We start from the raw sequence: 22,705 nt of genomic DNA, 5'->3' as shown, positions 1-22,705 counted from the left end.
AAGTTCTGGACCCCAGTAATGAACTCATTTGCATACAACCAATCAGAGATCGCCTTGACCTTGTTATCAGATTAACAAACACACTCTACCAAGTAAACTCGAGACAAAGAAGGGTGTTGTAAGTCTACCGATCATCAAGTTATGCCTGACTTTGAAAGGAGATAAGTAATTAGATAGGTTTGGATCTATACCTATTACCGGAGTTTGTTAGGGTCCCATATGGTAAAGACATGGATGGGAAAATGCGGGTGGAGTGTGATGTGCTAGCAACCCTCCCTTCTTACTATTTTACAAAGTAAACAACAACACAAATAGCTACTCAGAGCCAGTCATGGTTTAAACAAGAACAAGAACAACAATCATTCTTAAAAGCGAAAAGAAGCATGGTCATTCCTTACCCAACTGACCTTATTTTATCGCCCATCACTCGTTATGCGCTTATAAACTGGTTTGATAGTTGAGCTCTGATTGGTTGTAAGCAAATGTGTTCATAACTAGAGTCCGGAACTCCCGTGGAAAAAAAGAACATTTCGTGAGCAGGCCAATACTTCCTCTGACCGGAAGGCTATTTAGTTGCAGAGTTACGATTTACAGCTGAGCGGACTAGATCAACGTGAAGTGAAGTGTTTTAATCAAGGACACAACATGTCACTTGGAACTGAACTCATGACCTTACGGTCATCAGCCGAATGCCCTAACCACTAAGTCCCTGCCCTATATGTAATAAAACAGGAACCGGCCGGAAATATCCTCCATATTAAACTAGCAATATTACTGAGTACATGTATGTATGCAATATTTACTTTTCTAAGACGGCGAGCTGGCAGAAACGTTAGCACGCCGGGCGAAGCGTTTAGCGGTATATCGTCTGTTGTTACATTCTGAGTTCAAATTCCACCGAGGTCGAATTTGCTTTTCATCCTTTCGGGATCGATTAAATAAGTACCAGTTACGCACTGGGGTCGATGTTATCGATCTAATCCCTTTGTCGGTCTTTGTTTGTCCCTTCTATGTTTAGCCCTCTGTGAGCAATAAAGAAATAAATATTTACCTTTCTATTTCAGACTACAATGAATGCTTGGAGAATAATCCGTGCCATCCTTCGGCATTTTGTCGCAACACTCAGGGGTCCTACGAGTGTGGATGTAAACGTGGTTACAGAATGATCGATGGAAAATGTGTGGGTAAGTAAACAAACTATGAGAAAAGCTTTATCCACTTTTCATTTACCAGCCATGGGTGCGTGGTTCAGAGGCTCGCTTTGTGCCCATGTGGTTTCGGGTTCAATCCCGCTGCATGCGCAGCTACTTGGGCAAGTGTCTACTACTATAGCCTCCGGACCTTCCCATGAAATTTATAGAAAACCAAAAGACGAAGGCAAGTGTATGGACAACAATCAAGTGTATTAGTTTGACGCTCGGGAAAATGAAAAAGTCTTTTACATTTCGAGCCTACGCTCTTCAACAGAAAGGAATATGAGAAAATAAACACAACAAGAGAATGGAAAAAACTCTTAGATTTTATCGGTCCAACATGGTGAATATCTATCTATCTATATATCTATCTATATATATATATATATATAATATGGGCTCTCCCGTCGTTGATGACGTATAAGCGTTCAGCTTTAGCCGAACGACCTCAATAAATGATTTGTTTATAGTGATCAAACGCATGTTCTGTATATTAGCTGACTCCCTCCACCAAATCGACTTTGCCTGCAGAAATGCACAGTGTGCCACACGTCAGGTGTTGAAATGATCATGGAGCAACATGAAGTGAAGTGCTTTTGCTCAAGAATACAACGCACCACCCACTCTAGGAATTCAAACCGCGATCTCGCGATCGTGTATAAGACACCCTAACCACTAGGCCATGCGCCCTCATTATATATGTACGTGTGTGTGTGTTTGCCCGCGCGTGTGTACGTGTGTGTGTATATGTATGTGTGTGTGACCCACTACCACTACCACCATCAACGCTTGACAACCGGGGCTGGTCTATGATGGTCATGAAGATGCTGCTGTTGCTGCTGTTGCTGCTGCTGATGATGATGATGACGACATTCCTAACAATTTCACACAACATAAAAGTGGGTGGGTGGCTCTTTTAATGAATAATTTAATTTTTCTTTTAAATGCGTTATTCTTATTTTGGTTTCAATCTATTTGTCCAGATTTCGACGAGTGTGCGATGCGACCCTGTTTTCCCTCCGGTACTTGTTACAATACTCTAGGATCCTACAAATGTGTTTGTAAAACTGGATACCAAAGAAATAACAGCAGATGTATTGGTAAGTTACGTTTGTGAAGTAACGTATTTTCCGGGCATAAAAGTCAAATTTTTCAGACCAAAATTTCCAGCCGAAATGCTAGGTCGACCTATATATTATTATACATTATACATTATACCTATATCCAACATTGAGGACCAAAATTTCTATGTGAAATGCAGCAAGATTTAGAAATACAGCGCTTGAAGTCTTATATTGCATGTCTACACTATACACTACATCAATTTGTATGCCGGAAATTTGCTATGTGCATGTAGGTATGAATGTATATCTTTTGTCTTTTACTTGTGTCAGTCATTTGCTTGTGGTCATGCCTTGCAGTATCGACGCCAGTACTTATTTTTTTTAAAGCCTAGTAGTAAATTTATCAGCTTCTTTTCCCGAACCGCTAAGTTATGGGAATGTAAACATACTAGTACTGGTTGTCAAGCGGTGTAGAGGGACATCACAGACTCAAAGACACACAAACACACAAGTGTATATATATAGACATGCATACGACAGGCTTCTTTCAGTTTCTCTCTAAGAAATCTACTCACAAGGCTCTGGTCGTAGAAGACACTTTCTATTATAGTAGAAGACACTTTCCGAGGGTTTCACGTAGTGGGACTGAACTCAGAACGGTGTGATTACCATACAGCTGCACATCTATCTATCTATCTATCTATCTATCTATCTATCTATCTATCTATCTATCTATCTATCTATCTATCTATCTATCCATCCATCTATCTATCTCGATGTATATATATATATATATATATATATGTGTGTGTGTGTGTGTGTGTGTGTGTGTGTGTGTGTGTGTGCGCGTGTGTGAGTTTTGTTAATAACACCTATAGAGAGGTGCTTTTTCCATTCACCAAAGTGAATGGAGCCTTGGCCAGGAGGAACTGATGGCAACAGACAGTATCCATCGTTCATCTGGTGTTTCAACCCTGAACTGTAGCACCCTTCCGTTGGTGGGTCAACAGAGGTGGCCAACTCACTGCTCCTCGTCTCCTTCCTAGCTTAACTCCTCTTCCTTGCTCCAAAACCAACAAAAGGCTCTTTCAGCTGCTTCTCCCATCTTGTACACAGCCACACTTCGCTCCTTACCTCTCATTCCAGTAGCTGTAAGCGTCCGCTCTGCTGACTGAGTAGAAACTCCCTTCAACCAACCCCGACTGGAAAAAGTCATACCTGCCATTCCTTCCTCCTGCAATCCTGCAGAAAGCTCTCATATCTGGCACACTTCCTTTCGTGGGCCTCATCATACCCCTATACCCATGGGACTGTGAGTTCCATCACGATAATTTCCTTGGCCTTTTCAGACCACAGGAACACATCTGGCCTCAGGGTTGTATGGATGACCTGGAGAAACTGCAGTCTCTCCTCTAGGTCCACTTTCATGCCCCACGGTTGAGATCCATGCAGCAAGCTAAGTATTGTCTTTGCTGCCTTTACTGCCCCTCCCCCTCTTTCATGAACGTAATTGCTGCTGTTACCTTCCTCTGGTGATGGTGTTTCTTGTTCCCTTCTTCTTCCTATCATGGCGCCATCTATATATGTCTTGATAAAGTGCGATTTTCAACCCTACCAAGATGTGTGACACAGCGCCCTTTTCTCCACCACATCTGTGCAGGTTCGATGCAGGTTCGATGGCAGGTTCGATGGCATCGGGAGTGTGTCATGCACCATCCGTAGCAGGGATGAGATGCGGAACGGTTACAGTCTCCACAGGTCAATGCATGTGAGCATCATCTTAGAGAGTCCCATTTAGTCCATACGCTCCACATCTCTCGATTTCCTGATGAACGTTGGATATCGTCTGATGACATCAGTTCCTCCTGGCCAAGGTTCCATCCCTTTGGTGAATGGAAAATGCACCGCCTTATAGATATTATTAACATAACACACACACACACATACATTTTTATATCTAATATATATATATATATATATGTATATATGTACACATATATATATATATGTATATATCTATCTATCTATTTATCTATATATATATATATATATATATATATATATATATAAGGGCATTTCTACAGAATAATGCCTCATAATTAAATAAATAAATAAATAAATATATTCTTGGGAATAGAAAATGCTGGGTTTTTTTTCGTTATGAGTTTTTTCACGCTAACTTCTTGATAAAATTCTTGTAAAAGATTTTATCCTATTATTGAATTAATTAAGTATATATGTGTCTTGTTTGAGGTTCCGATGTTATTTGTGATTATTGTGAAAAATATATATATGATGGACTCTCGTCGTTTCGAGGTATGATGTTTCAGCAAGACACAGCTTAGGCCGCCTGGGAACATTCTAGATGCCAGTCGCCTAAGCTTCGTCCTAAGCTTCGTCCCATGACTATAGCTTCACCAAGAAGACAGACAGTGAAAAGCGGTGTCATATGAAAGACACCTGCACCATTTCGCCCTCGTTTTCTCTGTTGTAGTTGACATCACCGCAGCTATTTAGATATTTCTGCAGGTTCGTCACCCTCAGCGCGTACCGTTGCATTATTACTGACTGCATTCCCAGTCCCCCACAGAGTGGATGTTGACACCAGATGAATATCCTGACCAGCAGAACTTGACCTTTCCTTAAGAGGTCATATCCTCGACCAATTTTTTATAGAAATCTTGAGTCATTTTTAACCGCTAACGGCTTTTTCAGCTAGTACAATCCTGTGAATGCCTGGCAACACTGTATACCAAACGCCCAATCTTGACCCATGACTGCAGCTTGGTCATGGAGAGGAGTTGCGGAAAGGTGCGACCCACGAAAAACGCTCATATCAGTTCGTACTTGTATTTGTTGTCGTTGTTAACTTCATCAAATATTTTTGATGGTGTCGGCCTCAGTGTATGCCGGTACATTATCACTGAATGCATTCTGAGACCACTACGGAGTGGATGTTGAAAGCAGCTTAATTTTCTGACCAGCAGAACATGACCTTTATTTAAGAACTCATACCCTTGACTAGCTCCTTATAGAAATCTTGAGTTGTTTTTCTGTGAACGACTTTGTCCGGCTGGTTCAAAGATGCTGTGAGCGCCTTCAAACACAAAATGCCAAACGCCTAGTCTTGGTCCATGCTTGAACCCTGACTAGCTCTGTCAAGGTGACCTACAGCGCGGTAAGACATGTGACGGCGACGATGCTCACACCAGTTCAGCCTCGTTCTCATTTTCGTCATAGATACCATCGGAACGATGTAGATATTTCTGAAGGTACGTCAGCCTCGGTGTGTGCCGGCGCTTCGTAAAGGACGACATTCCTAGGCCACTACGGATTGGGCTTTGAGAGCAGATAGCAGATTTCCTGGCCAACAGAACCCGACTATCCCTTAAAAATCGGTAAAGCAAGTACTCCAATCTGGTTAGAGTTTTCTCGGATCAGTTTACAACGAATGTTGTTGTCATTGCTTCGCCTGTTCTATATTTTTCTGATGCATTTGTTTCAATTTCCAGACATCAACGAGTGTGCAAGCAATCCGTGTTCTTCCAGTGGTCGATGTCTCAACACTCGAGGATCCTACCTTTGTATATGTAACCGCGGATACCGAATGGAAAACAACAAATGTGTTGGTAAGTCTCTCTCTTTCACACGCACACGCCCGAGCGCGCACACACTAATACGTACACACACACTTACACTCCGCACCAACATTGATATGGTGGCGGTGTAAACACATTCACACTCTTTTATGTCTGTGTGCCCATGCTTTTGTTTGTGTGTGTAACTAATTATAAAAACAAACTCTCCTGTTTTGTTTTGCTTTCTCTTGCTGTTTCTTGCTCTTTCTCCCCTCCCTCTCGCTCTCCACACACATTTACATACACATACATATGTACATAGATATGTACGTATATATATATATATCTGTGTGTGTGTGTGTGTGTGTGTGTGTGTGTGTGTGAATATACATGTATGTATAATTTGTGAAATACAATAATTACGTGGTCGACCGGTTTCGCTTGCGCTCATCATGACTAAGAAGTTAGTGATAATGTAACTCTTTGATCCTGTCATAAAAAAGTTTTCATTCCGTGTTAGTAGGAGGAAGAATATTTTGTAAATGAATCACGCACACATATGTATATATGATTGCGTTCCACCAGAGAAAGCACCAACACACAGCTGTCACTGGTAAATACTTACCTGTATAGTTATTCTAAAGAATAATCGTATACACTGATATATGAATGTAAACTCAGCAACTTGAAGCTAATGTCCGGTGCGGAAAAATATGTGATTTGTCATTAGAGCCTGCTATTTTCCATCTTAGCATTATTATTCTTATATTAATCTAATTCAAAAGCGGAGTTCTTCATGTTTATCCGGCCTTGGAAAAGATGCTGCTGTAGGATGCCATGCAGTAGCTAATAACGATATTGAAACTTTTGAAATTCACGTTATCAGGTTATTATACAGATTACATATAAATATACCTACACACACAGACACACCACACACATACATATGTGTGTGTGTGTGCGTGTGTATGCATGTATATATATATATATATATATATATATGCATGTATCTATGTATAAATATATATGTGTGTATATATATATATATATATATATATATATATATATATATACATATATACATATATACACACACACACACACACACACACACACACACACATATATATATATATATATATATATATATATATATATGCATGTATCTATGTATAAATATATATGTGTATATATATATATATATATATATATATATGTGTGTGTGTGTGTGTGTGTGTGTATATATATATATATGTATATATGTATATATATATATATATATATATATATATATATATATATATATATATATATATATATATATATATATATATATATATATATATATATATATACAAGAATAAGGGCAGAGAATCGTCAATTAATAATAGAATTAATAATTAACAATTTTGCCAAGTAGTTCAGTATGAAAAAAACCTTTATCGGTAAAACTATTTATCATTATAAATATACAGGGATTAGCAATTGAGTTGCTTCTCCAACATACTGAAAATTTAGAAATAGCAGTCAAAGAACTACTGATAAATAGTTATATATATATATATGTATATATGTTTGTATGTATATGTGTATACACACACACACACACACACACACACACATATTATTACAATACAATAATATTTTGTATTGTAATAATATTTATATTTTTATATAAAACTTTTACACTGATCTCGGTTCTGTTTATGGTTGGGACAAATGGCCGAGTATACAGGCATTGATGCAGCGGATATTTTAAATTCAGTCTCTTCGGTGGACCTAGCTGACGAGAACCAATCAGTTTTACGATAACAAACGTATTATAAAAAGTCTGAAACTCGAGTACTATGTTGCCCATTTCTCTGGCGTTCTTCCTAGAGATAAGATGAACATTTTTTATATATTCGCCGCCTGTCCACATCTTTGCCTCTTTACATTCAGTGAAGCTTTACCTAGAATTGAACGATAATCGACTGCTATTTCCAGCAAATATTGGTACTTTCTTGTGCCATTATTTCTCATATATATATGATGGCCGTCCACTCGTGATCGAGAAAGACCATTGCTGACCTTCAGGAACATTGTACGCTCTAGAACTAACTTATATTTTGCATATACGGCTCGGTTGGTGGCTAATGAGCCCTGCTCTTGACAAGCATACACGACTGCAAACATTGCAAGCCAAGATTTCCCTCATTCACTACACCAGCCATGCGATTTCAAGCAGCACGCTTAAATTCTTCATGCAGAATACGTGATTTCTCAAAGGTGTCGACTCCCTCCTTAACCTGCTTCCTCCATCTGTAGCGATGAGAGGCATTGCTCTACCAGTTAGTTTCCTGCATTTCACAGGCCTTTCATGAGAAATTGTCACAGTCTTTAAATCGCAGCCTTGGTTTCTATCGGGGTCTCTTTTTCATTACAGGTTCCCCATATAGCATCTGTTTAGGGATCCTGCTATCCTTCATTCTAATGTGTCCAGTCCTACGTAACCGATGCTTGTGCACCATTGCCTCAATACTCAAAATATCAGCTGTCCTCCGTTGATATTTGAAGGTCCAGCCAACATTCAAAATGTGTCTGAGACATCTTTGGTGAATGCTTTCAAAGGCCCTTACATGACGTTTGTAAAGGGTCAATGTCTCACATGAGTAAAGGAGCTATGTCAGTACACTTGCACGGTACACAACAAATTTTGTTTGCTTTGTGATGCCATGCTGGGACCAGACACGAGACTGAAGAGACTGGAAGGGCTCAGTTGCTTCCTGCAGTTTGAAAGATATTTCATCATCCAGGGAGCAAGAATGGCTGAGTATGCTGCCCAGGTAGACAGACTTGTCTACCACTTTCAGAATTGTTCCTTCCACCAAGATAGCTGGTTTCACGTATGGATTTCTTGGTGCAGGCTGGAACATTACAACAGTCTTGTCCAGGATAATGCTGAGTCCAAATGCCTGGCAAGAAGCAGGGATACGATTCATAAGTATGTGCATGTCATCCACTGTATGAGTGACTAAGTCATAGCCATCTGCATAAAGGAGGTTTTGAATAAGCGACTGGAAAATATTTGAATTGGAAGCAAATCGGCGCAAATTAAAGAGGCGGCCAGAAGATCGATATTTGGCATATATTCACAGAGAGCTAACCTTAGCAAAAGCATGAGTAAAAGTAGCAGCAAAGTACAAAGAAAAGAGAGTTGGGGCAAGGATGTCACCCTGCTTGACACCATTCTCTACAGCAATGGGTTCTGCCATGCTACCACCAACATTGACCCAAGCCTCCGTCCCATCATGAAATGATTTAATTATAGATACAAAGTGATCCGGACACCCAAGCTTGCCAAGTATTTTCCACAGACCCTTTTCACAGTATCAAAGGCCTTCGTTAAATCAATGAATACCAGAACCTGAACAAGATCCATATTCTGCTCATAGCACTTTTCCTGCATCTGTCTTGCTGTGAAAATCATATCCATTGCCCCTCTACCAGATCAGAAGCCACGTTGAGATTCAGATAGGACATCATTTACGAGACACCCATTCAGGCAGGTAAGAAGAATATTTGCCAGAACCTCGGCAGCTGCTGATAGTAGAGAAATACCTCTGTAGTTACCACACATTATCTGGCTCCTTTTCCTTTATAGAAAGGAAGAATAATTGCATCCTTCCAGTCCTTAAGCATTGCACCATCCATCCAGACTGCAGTAATAAGTTCATGAAGGGACTGTATGATGTAATCACCACCAAATCGCAAGACCTCAGCACAAATTCCGTCCTTTCCAGGTGCCCTACCAAGATTCAATTTACTTATTGATGTCATTATCTCATCTAGCGGGAGCGTGGAATTTAAGGAGCCAATGATAGGTCTTTGTTGCATAGTATCAATCGCCGTTTCATCCATAACTGACTCATGGTTTAGGAATTCAGAGAAGTGTTCAATCCAGCGACCTATGATTTCTGTTGATTTGGTAAATAGAGCAGAAGACTCCTTGGAAAGCAAAGGAGCTAATGCGGAGCTGATGCGGAGCTGATGCGGAGCTGATGCGGAGCTGATGCGGAGCTGATGCGGAGCTCATAGGCCCATAAACTTGCTTCATAAGATGGTAAAGCTTCTTGCTGTCATTTGCATCAGCAGCGGCCTGAACATCACGAGCAAGATCCTCCCACCAAGTGTTCTGCATCTTCTTGAGAGATCACTGCAGTAGTGATTTTACACTGCTATAGTGCTAGACTTCGCTGCGCAGCTGAATGTCCTCTGTGCAGCAATACATTGTGGGCATGGTACCTTCCAACCAATAGTCGCTGAACTTCAGCATCATTTTCATCAAACCAGTCTCTGTGTCTGGCAGTAGTATATCCCAGTGTTTCAGCAACACATTGATGAACCTGGTCTCGAAAATCTTCCCATGCTGTAGTATATTCAATGCTGGACAAGCGAGTCTGAAGCTCTTTCCTCAACACAGCATCATATATCTTGTGGACATTCACACGCTAAGGAATGCTGACTGGCCCTCTTCTCTCTTTCACTCTAATCATCATCCGGAACTTTGCTCACACCAGATTCTGGTCTGTCCAGCATTCCGATCCATGAAAGGACTTGACATTACAAATGTCATAGATGTCACAGTTGCGGATGGTGACATTTTCCATTAAGTGCCAAACTCTAGATCATGGATGCATTCACGCTGTTGTGTGATCCCCTTTGTGCATGAAATGAGTGCTTGCGATATAAAGTCATGTTCATGGCAAAGCTCCAGTAGCATGAGACTATTGTTATTCATTTACCTTAAACCAAAGCGTCCTAGAGAGTTCCATGTTTACCAGTCTGTTCCAACCCTGGTATTAAAATCCCCCAGTAGAATGACTTTATCAAAATGGGATATTTTCCTAAGTATGGGTATCAAAAATAGCTGGGTATCAAAAATAGTTTTATCTTCATCACAACTAGTCAAAATAGGTGCATCGACACTTATTAGAGCAGCAAACCGCCCACCTTTCAGTTGCAATCGTAGAGTGATTAGACATTCATTTATAGGAACAGGAAGCTCCTCCAACTTCTTAAGGATATCAAATCGAACTGCAAAGCCAACACCAGCCTCTCTACACTCCTTCTCCTGCCTCCCCTTCTAAGAAATGGTGTATCCACCTCCTACTTCCTCAAGCTGACCATCACGTTCTATACGTGTCTCTCTGAAAGTGCAGCTATGCCAATGTTATAGCGGTTCAGCTTGCGAGCAACAAGTGCAGTGCAACTTTCAGGCCTACAATCACTCTTGTTATCCAACAGAGTGCGCACAATCAAACATGAAATGTTCAAGGTCCATGCAGATTTTGTAAATAAAAGTCTCCTTGTTTTTCGAGCGCAGGGTGGACATCTGTTAGCTGCGCTAAACTGACCAGATATAGAAAGACAGGCAATTTTTTGTGAACAGTGCCCTTTCCAAATGGAGCTGTTCAGACACCCATGCAGGCACCGAATCCTACCGCTGTGTTGAGCGGCAAGGAAATGACTTTGTATCCAGCATGTGCTGCCTACGGATTGGAAGTATGCAGTCATTGACTACATACTTCCAATCCGTCAGAACTGCATGCTTCACCACCTTCCCATCACCGCAGGACTTCCGAATAAAAATAAAATAAATGTATACTAAAAAATAAATAAGTATATACTAAAAATTGAGATAAATATATACTGAAAATAAAATAAATATATATAGAAAAAAAACAGCACATATCGAGCAGAGGTCAGCAATGCCTGTGCAGAGTTTTAGGTCCAATAAGGCTTGTACGACACCTCATCGACCCTCTCCATTCTATTGATATTATTGCGATCCACTGAGTACTTCTTAGGCTGTCTGGTTGAATGCTTTATCGAAGTTTTTCCATTTCCCTTCTATGTCAATATCTTCTGGAATCGCCTCAAGTAAAGCAAATTTATTCTTTAGTTCCATAATGAACCTACATTTGATATACTGATACGCGTCTGGGAAGAATTCTCTTATCGCATTGATGCTACTCGTGCTGCAAGTGGTGGCCACATTGAACACTTGTAAGACAGGAAATAAAAGTTGATTGTGGGTAAATACTTGAAACGGAGGTAGAGTTTTCTGTTGCTTTTTCCTTATTAAAATATTGCGTAATGAAATCTGTTCATTTTTTTTTTATAACCCTGTATATATATATTTATATAAGGGCATTACTATACAATAATGCCTCACGCTATGAAGGACTCTAAGGTCAGACTACCATCAAAAACACATTTTTACCGAACGCGAGGAAATGCAACTCTCAAAGCTAGCCCCTAAAAAACAGACTAAATTATAGGGGCTGGCCTTGAAAGTTGCATTTCCTCGCGTTCGGTAAAAATGTGTTTTTTATGGTAGTCTGACCTTAGAGTCCCTCATAGCGTGAGGCATTATTGTATAGTAATGCCCTTATATAAATAAATATGTATTTCGGGAATAAATGATGGATTTATTCCCCTTATGAATTTTTTTTCACGCTAGCTACTTGATAAATTCTTGTAAAAGAATTCATCCTATTATTGAATTTATATATATATATATATATATATATATATATATATACACTCAAACACACACACACACATATTTATGCAAAGTTTTTGTTTCAATTTTCAGATGTCAACGAATGTTTATGGAAACCTTCCCCCTGTCCATCTACTGCTTCCTGTTATAACACCCCGGGATCCTACAATTGTGACTGTAAATTTGGGTACAAAGTGGATGAGACGACAAAGAAATGCGTAGGTAAGTAGAATGTTTGATACGCCTTGAATAAATGATGGGATGGTCACGGATGAAACATATTCGATTGTAGGTCTGTTGAATGAAGAATTGACCTAGAGCTAGAGAACAACAACAATAAGTATACCTACTTATACTAACTACTCTAGTATACGTTATATAATGTAGTCCTAGACACAGTATGTTTGAATAAATTTTGGGATGCTCACACCCCTGATTGTCACAAAATTGCATACTGGTGCATTTGGCTGCATTGCAACACAGTGTGAAAAAGGATTAAGTGAATAAGGTAGTAGATTTCCCTCATTCCACTTAACCATTCATCACTCATGCTTTATGTTACTGAAATGTTTCTTTCATCATTACGTGTGCAAGCAGCATGTGTGCATACGTGTAGTATACACATGTAAAGAGATAGATAGATAGATAGATAGATAGATAGATAGATAGATAGATAGATAGATAAATAGATAGATAGATAGATAGATGAAAAATAGAAGTTGAAAATGCATTGAGAATTGTTAAAATATGCTATATTAAAATATTTGTAGCTTTAAACGGTTTCACAGTTTACACTGATTTTCAAAAACTTCAGATAGAAAGACGTGGCTTATGTCGCAGCTGTGTTGCTTCTGACTACTGTTTGAATTTTGCCCTGTTCTTATAGGGAGTTCATGGCTCAAATTTGTATATGTTTTGAATAGAATTTGATTGGTAGAGGATAGTCACATGACTAGTCTTAGAAATTATTGTAGGTTCCCCGCTACATCCGTGTGTTAATTCCAAATGACAATGTTTGGTGTCGTACGTTAAGGATGACACGGTTGACTAAATAAGTCCAGATATTTCTACCTACCCTACGTGGAATGAAATATCTTTGTTTTATATATATATATATATATATATATATATATATATATATATATATATATATACGGAGATGCACCTGCATAGCAAGTGACCTGATCTGAGATCGTGTGTTGGAACGAAAACAATTGCAGCGAGGAAGGTGTTTATAAGCCATTTAAGAAATTTATGCATATAAGTTCTCTGGCTGCTTGTATGTATCATTATATGAGAACTGATTAGCCTACCTTCATTCTCAATTCTCTCTCTCTCTCTCTATTCCAACCCTCTCTCTCTGAATATATATATATATATATACATATATATATATATATATATATATATATATATATATATATAAAATGTATATGTTACCATAAAAGTATATCATTCAGTTATGTTGGGGAATAATTCAGTTATTTGATGAATTACCTGGCTGAATCAAGTAACGTTTCTTATTTCTTTACTGCCCACAAGGGGCTACACACAGAGGTGACAAACAGGGACAGACAAACGGATTAAGTCGGTTATATCGACCTCAGTGCGTAACTGGTACTTATTTAATCGACCCCGAAAGGATGAAAAGCAAAGGTGACCTCGGCGGAATTTGAACTCTGAACGTAAAGACGGACGAAATGCCGCTAAGCATTTCGCCCGGTGTGCTAACGTTTCTGCCGCCTCACCGACTTAAAAAAAAGAATAATATTGATATAGTTGTTGTTATTGTTATTTGTATATGTATGTATTTATTTCATAGATATCGACGAATGTCAGAATAAAGGAATCTGCAACCAAACATGTACCAATACACCCGGCTCCTACGTTTGCTCTTGTGCTAAAGGTTTTCAAATATTTATGAATCGTTACTGTGTGGGTAAGTTAAGCATTTTACTACGATATTCTATTTCATTGACGAACACGCACACAGACACAGAGACACAGACACACATACGACACACACAAACACACACGTACACACACTCACAGACAGACACACGCACACACGAACGCGCACACTCACACATAAACACAGGTACACATACAGTCACAGACGCACGCCTGCACTCACACTCGCACACACGCACATACACACACACACTAGCACCTTCCTCCCTGTAGGTTTTACTACAACACACTACTACACAGACTAATATACATTCTCTCCCCATCCTCTTCCTCTCTAAATATATGTGTATAACGTCGTCGTCGTCGTCGTCATGTATCGTACGCTTGTAGTGCATTGATGACATTATGATGAAAACCAAGCCGATGAAGTGGTTGACCAATCTCGTCCAATAACTTCTTAGTAGTGTGTCAACTGCGTTCTTTGCCAGCCCCTTCACTTACTGCCCTGTGCTCTTTCTTCGACATATATATATATATATATATATATATATATATATATATATAATTATAATACAGGGTATCTAAGAGATACCGCCACGCTGAAAAAATAGCAGTCAAATCTTGACTCTAAACCACAATAAATGTTCATATAGAGTCAAGATTTGACTGCTATTTTTTCAGCGTGGCGGTATCTCTTAGATACCCTGTATTATAATTTTAAATAATTGTTACCTTTGATGGTCTTTATTCCCATGCTGGCCACTTGATAAAATCAATATTTTAAATATCGATCTTATCCTTATTTATATAATATATATATATATATATATATATATATATATATATATATATATATATATATATATATAGTAAATATATATATATATATATAGTAAATCTTCAAAAGAAGAACAAACACAAAAAACACAACAACGCGAGGACGTGGTACACGTAACATATTAGCAGACGCTAAGGGAAGGAAAGAAAGGTGGTTTAACGTTTCGAGCAGACGCTCTTCTTCGAAAACAGAGGAAAATCCAATAGAAGGGAAGACGGAGGAAAAGATCGCCAACTATTCAAATGTGGTTACGTTCATCGTAATTTGAATTTAACATATATATATATATATGTTTATATATATATATATATATATATATATATATATATATATATATATATATATATATATATATGTTTATATATATATATATATATATATATATATATATATATATATATATATATATATATATATATATATATATATATATATATATATATGTATGTATGTATGTATGTATGTATGTATGTATGTATGTGCGTGTGTGTGTAAATATATATATATATATATATATATATATATATATATATATATATATATATATATATATATATATATATATATATATATATATATTTGGACACGTATGGGCATTGTCGTACAAAGGTAGAAATGAAAGAAAAGAGAAACAAGGAAAGCTTCTAATGATACAGTGAGTTTTACAAAAATAATACCTTTATATTTTGGGCACAAAGGCCATCCGCAGGGAAGTCTTCTACATCCTACAGGCCGATTCGGGACCGTCTCTATCTATGCACCTATCAACGAGATAGTAATGTGCAGAACAACAGCCCTGTACACTGACGAACTCCTTTATTCGTTACACGTATATGTGCCTACGTACATACGTGGTATACCTAATACAATGCATCAAATGCTATAACTATCACATCTGAAGCACAGTCCGCCCATTCCACGTCGGAATGAAGGAACACCTAACAACGATGAGTTTTCCTTCCGCAGACACTTAAGCAAATGCGGCAACACCACCGAATAGATGGCCGCCTCCAGACCAGCTTCGTACGGGAACGGAGGGAAATTTCGTTTCAAAGAAACTATGTAGATCTACATGCTCAACCCGAAAATCAATGGTCATCGGAAATGGAGCGAAGGCTCCTATGATTACATCACTGCGCCAACGACGAACATCCCAACATTCGCCACCAGCACAATCTTCCACATAAAAATACGTCACAACGACCGCGACCAACAATTGGCTAGTTGCTGCTGTTGCTGCCAGCCCAAACACCGAGCAGTTCAAAATATCGAAATCTCTGTAAATGCATTTATTGTTCACTTCTTCCTTCCGAAGACAGGCCTTTGTGCCTGAAATATAAAGGAAGTTTTGGGAAAACTTTCTGCTTTCTTAGAAGGTTTCGTTATTCCTGTTTTCTTTCATGTATGTATGTGTGCGAGTGCAAATGCATATGTGTGTGTGTACATTTTTTATAAATAGAAATATATATGTATATACTGGGTTGGTGTACCTCAAGTAACATATCAACAAGACTCAGATTCATATGTCATATATATATATATATATATATATATACATACACATATATATCACTTCGACGCCTGACACGAGTTACACAGTGCACCTGCTCAGACAACGTCGATTTGATAGAGAGAGCTAATGTGCGGCACGAACATTTGATCACAATAAACAAATCATTTCTACAGGTCGTTCGACAAAGGCTGAACGCTCATATATATATATATATATATATATATATATATATATATATATATATAAACGCTCACACACATACACATACACACACACACACACACACATACATACATACATATATATATATATATATATATATATATATATATATATATATATATATATATATATATATATATATATATATATATTCATATATTTGATCCTTTATATTGAACACTCAATATTTCATCTACATTCAATACTTTATTTCATGGTGCCACCCATTTTAATTTTATTTTATTTTATATTATATATTGTATATTCCATATTCTATACCCCACATTGGTTCTGCAGGAATATAAATAAAACATAAAAAACAGACAGTGTTGGAACTTTTTTAAACAAAATAATATATTCCTCTATACACAATCATACAAAAAAACCACCTTTTTTGTATTTATTTTTACTCGCATATATATATATATATATATATATATATATATATATATATATATATATATATATATATGACTATCCATCTTTATAAACATACATGAATGTGACTGCAATCGTAAGATGACAAAAGAAAACTGTAAACATCGCGTCGATGGGACATGATTTAAGCATTTAATAAGAGAAAAATTACCTGAAAGAAAAGAGGAAACAACATGTATTTTGTAGTTTTAAGCATTCTGGTTGTGAGTATCGAAAATGCAACGCAAAATATCCAGAACAGCAGCAGATGCGTAAAAGCAGAAAGACCCAGCGTACAGTATCAGTTTTTTAAACGCACGTGGTTTTTTGTAAACAAGAGGTCCAACGTTTGGCTTGTTACTATGGAAACAACACCTATATGTCTGGGTTTCGATTGGCTAGAATTACTCCAAAGTTGTAAACTTTAAAAGTTATTAACCGTTTATTTATTGTTTTATGACGAAAATGAATTTCATGTCAATAATTAGCATACATAACTACATAAATACACCAAATTTGAAATCAATTGGAACAAAAAAAGGTTGAAAAGTGGCAGTCAAACAAAAAAAGATATATATATTTCTTATATTTTTGTTTATTCTCCTCACTATTATATTTTATTTATGTTATTTTTCTCTCCTTATTTTCAGACATCGACGAATGTAGGTGCAACAATGGTGGATGTCCTTTCCCTCTCAAATGTGTTAATACGCCTGGATCTAACTATTGCGATTGCCCGGATAGGTTTGCACGGAGAGGGAGTCTGTGTCATCTGGCACCGAGTGCAAACCTCAACTCTACTCTCCCAACGAATAAAACTGTTATATCAAGAATGAAGCTGCCAGTAAATAAAACATCTTTGACGCCACCTGGAAGTAGCTGAAACAATTGGCGAGATGGCCATTAATGGAATGCTTATCACTTGTTCTTTTCCACGATTCTTCTCAATCGAAGTTGACATGCTATCTAACCAACATCAATGACTATACCAGTTACTACTATCTATATTATACATTACATAATGTAGTCCTAGATACACATAGTCTAAACCAGTGCTTCTCAACCACTTTTTACCTAAGGACCCGTTTCGTTCCTATTTTACTTAATGGATCCATATAGCTATTGATTTTTGTTTTCTTTTAAAATCTTATTTTTATTATTAAATATTGTTAGGAAGTGCATTACAAGCTTAAAATATTTTGTGTGATATAGGAACATTACCAATTTATTGCACATGAATTTTAACAAGAAATTCTTATATGGATCCTCAAAGGCCACATGAACCCCGGCTGAGGAGCACTGGTATAAACCTTCACTAGCTGGTAATAAGACACCGGCTTACACAGAACATTGGAAACATAATCACCAGTCAATTTTAAACCACTCAGAGCAAGATACCTCTATGGGGTCACATCCATAGCAGGTTATCTCATCTCTGGTGACCTTCATATGACTCGGGTCATCTCCATATTACGTGATCATCACATCAGGACATCATCACACAAGGTCACATGATGACAATCCTATCATCCCACTATGTCACTTATACACTACATCATTGTTGTATTTTTTATCATTTCGTTAATTAAAGATATTTTAATCATAAACGTTATTGCTTGTCAGTTTGTGTGTTTACGGGAAACATTCCAGAATAATCACAAACTCATTATCTTATATATAGTGGAACAATATATGTATGTATGTGATGATTTTTTCATCTTGAGAGATGACAGCCGTCCCATCAATGCACACACCACACCTCATCACACAGTTCAATCACTCCGTTGATGAGCCCTTAGATGACTTTTCAGACCAGTTGCTGACTGACAGGGTTTAAAACACAAGTGCCCTTTGGAATCTGATTCTGAAAGAATGTTTTTGTGAACTAACATATGTCTTTTTAAGTCTAGATATTGTCTCACAAGTTTTTTTGCCATACGACACAAGTTGTAAGAGGTGGCTGGTGTCCAAGATCATTACCTCTCAGAGCATTATGATTTTCAAGTGTCTTCACATGGTTCACATATCCTGCTTTTGGCAACAGAACACGGTCACAACGTTCACTGTTGATTACAGTTCCAATTGTTCCTTTGCGACAGACCCTTTTAAGTCCAAAGTGCTGAATCATCTTTCCCTCCCAAGCATTGCAACCATTCCTAAGAGCACCGCTCTAATTGTTCTAATCTGGAACATCATTTTCCCAATCACATTTATTCATATCTAGTTTCTTCAGGTTTTCCTCCACTCAGTCTTTATACCTTTTCCTCGGCTTGCGTTGGGGTCGCTTATGTCAGGTCGCACTTCAGCGCAACTGGTAACATGTAACCCAGTACAACCTGTCGCATGGTCGGGTCGTCGGCGTCTAAACTGGCAACCCCACCAAGCTTCCTTGGTGAGGAGGGTGATTGTTGGACACCCTGCAGGACGAAAAATAAGACCTGTCAAAGAAGGACGGAAGATGTATGTATGTATATTCATATACACACACATACATATTTATATTATATATATATATCATATATAATATATTATATATATATATCATATATAATATATTATATATATATACGTATTATATAAATAATATCCATATAATATATATGATGTATATATAAAATATATATATTATATATATATAATATATATGTATATTATATATATATATATATATATATATATATATATATATATATATATATGTATATATATATATATATATATATTATATATATAATATATATAATACATATATAATATATATGTGTGTATGTGTTGTGTGTACGTACGTGTGTCTATATGTATGTATTATATATGTATATATTTATGTATATATATGCATGTATGTGTATGTATATATGTATTTATATGTATATATGTGTATGTGTGTATGTATGTAGGTGTGTATGTATTTATATATATATGTGTATGTATATATGTACATGTATATATGTATGTGTGTGTATACATGCATATGTATACATATATGAACATGCAAGCGGGTACATGTGAGTATATGTGATTATAGGTATAGACACTTTATACAACTATGGATTCGTATATGAGTATGTGTAGATACATACATATATATATATATATATATATATATATATATATATATACGCATACCCACCCGCCTCTATGTGTGTGTGTGTGTGCGTGTGTGTATATATACACTTGCATATATTTATGCGCGTGTGTGACTCTGCATGCATGTATTTATGTATGCAAGTATCTATATATATACAAAAATAAATACAAATGAGTGTGGATATGTGTGAATGCGTGTAACATACAAGAGTTTGTGTGCGTATATATGTGTTGGTGTATATACAGGTGTGGGTACGTATGTGTGTACACACTTTCACACATACATTCTTTATTTCTTCTACTACTCACAACTAACCAGCCCATTTAAGCAACTTGACTTATATTTTTCATTCTTCATTCCACCTCAATTTTATTACTCTTACCTTCTCTCTACACGTTATATACACATCCCTTAATGTGGCTACGTTACAACACCCCTGCTAACATACCTCACACTCTTTTACTCTTTACCCTCTTATCTCTTCCTCTCTCTCTCTCTCCCTCTCTCTCTCTCTCTCCCTCTCTCACGTCACCCTTCCTTCTATCATTTTATCCTGACCACTAGTTAACACACCTCTTTCATCACTTGTTTATTGTGTCTCACTTTTTTCTCTTCCTATTTTTGATTTGGCCTTATGAACACATTCCCAACTTTTAAATCACTTCAAAAAAAAAACTCGATCGTATAACACTATTTATAAGACTCTATGCTTGGAATAACCAATTATAAACTCCATTGGAATTCACACACAAGGTACAGGAAAATTATATATACACCATTCTGCTTAAATAATGGAACTGAAGATACAATATCCTTACGTATCTCACATCTGTTTTCATTCCTCCATTTCCTTCCGTATTTCATATTTTCTCTATAATAACTATTACTTAAACATTTTCTCTCACTGTCTGTGACGAAGGAATAAATAAAACAACCCGGAAACAGCTGTAAGACCTTTTCTTTATAAATATTCTGAAAACTATTCGCAGCCTTAGATTTTTTAATCTCATTCTCTTAATTTATGTATGTATGTATGTATATATATATATATATAATATATATATATATATATATATATATATATATATATATATATATATATATATATATATATATATATATATATATATATATATATATATATATATATATATATATAAAGTAAAGATTATGTTGACAAACAATCTTTACTTTAGTGTACTGTTACAGAATATCTCTAGAGATGTAGAAATAATATATATAATATATATTATACATATATATACATATAATAATATAAATAATATATATACAATGAAAGACACAAACAACATAAAGAACGACCCTACATCAGATGTTGACTGTTTTTCTAGTCTCGTATTTCGGGCATTTAACAACAATATACGCTTTCGATAAAACAGTTGCTTCCGCAAAGCAAATTAAGTAAAATTTGGGATTTTACGGATGGTTAAAATAGGTAACACAAACAGGACAATGAAAACAAACAGGATGGGCTGTTAAGCCTAATCGAAGCTGTGGTAGCGTGTAAAGCAAGCTAGGAAAGGAGACAAACAAGAACACGTCTTCCTTGTTCCAGATATAACGGAGAGAAAGAAAGAAAGATGGCTGATGGTCACGTGGGAGCCACGTGAACAAGGGAGGAGGAGTGAGGGAGAGAGTGACAGAGTAATGGAATAGTGGGAGAAGAAAAGAAAGAAAAACGAAAGAGTAAAATGATCATATAGAATGCCCATCAGAATTAATAAGATAAAACTTACTTGGAAGAGACTGCGTGGCGTTCCATCATATAATAATGTAAATAATATACTCAGAAGAGCTCCAATCAGGTGAGAAGAGGATTTAAGAAGAATGCTTGCAACAACGTAGCGGAGAATGGCGAGAGCACAAGGGGAATGGAGGGAATGCTGTGACCACCGGAGCCCACTCGGCACCAGACAGCCTGGTCGATCCAGCTGATCTCTGATTTGTCTCAGTTATCAGGCTACAGTCATGCTGCAGCACTGTCTTCAAGAAGCTTTAGTCGAAAATTGACCCCAGTACATTCTTAAACGCCTTGTATTTGTTCTATCAGGCTCTTTGCCGAAACGCTAAGTTACAGAGACATAAAAACACCAACACCGGTTGCCAAGTAGTGGTGGGGGTAAACACATACAACCACAGCCACATCACACACACATATACAAACGTCTCCTTTTAGTTTCCGCTTACCAAATCCACACACAATGGAGACTGATTGCTTTCGCTTCATCCTACAGATATTCTTTCCTGGTCATCGTAGGTCATCCAGCTTTCCTCTATCCTTCAGTCTCTGTAGGTCTTCTTGATTGATGGGAG

The 22,705-nt window shown here is 37.1% G+C and overlaps 1 protein-coding gene across 1 annotated transcript in view; it reads left to right on the top strand.

The window, feature by feature from the left end:
• Positions 1 to 18,890, top strand: part of LOC106873005 (uncharacterized) — a 33,192-nt gene extending 14,302 nt beyond the window's left edge. Inside the window, exons 4-9 of the mRNA XM_089345361.1 lie at positions 1,065 to 1,184; positions 2,177 to 2,293; positions 5,770 to 5,886; positions 12,476 to 12,604; positions 14,205 to 14,321; positions 17,934 to 18,890. Of these exons, the coding sequence (XP_089201487.1) occupies positions 1,065 to 1,184; positions 2,177 to 2,293; positions 5,770 to 5,886; positions 12,476 to 12,604; positions 14,205 to 14,321; positions 17,934 to 18,166 (833 nt within the window). The 3' untranslated portion in view covers positions 18,167 to 18,890. The remainder of the gene's footprint in view (positions 1 to 1,064; positions 1,185 to 2,176; positions 2,294 to 5,769; positions 5,887 to 12,475; positions 12,605 to 14,204; positions 14,322 to 17,933) is intronic.
• Positions 18,891 to 22,705: the final 3,815 nt, after the last annotated feature.

This window comes from Octopus bimaculoides, chromosome 29 (genome assembly GCF_046866305.1).
Source record: "Octopus bimaculoides isolate indiv1 chromosome 29, ASM4686630v1, whole genome shotgun sequence".
NCBI classification, from domain to species: domain Eukaryota; kingdom Metazoa; phylum Mollusca; class Cephalopoda; order Octopoda; family Octopodidae; genus Octopus; species Octopus bimaculoides.
The sequence above is the reverse complement of the archived record's forward strand: the minus strand, read 5'-3'. Positions and strand labels throughout refer to the sequence as shown.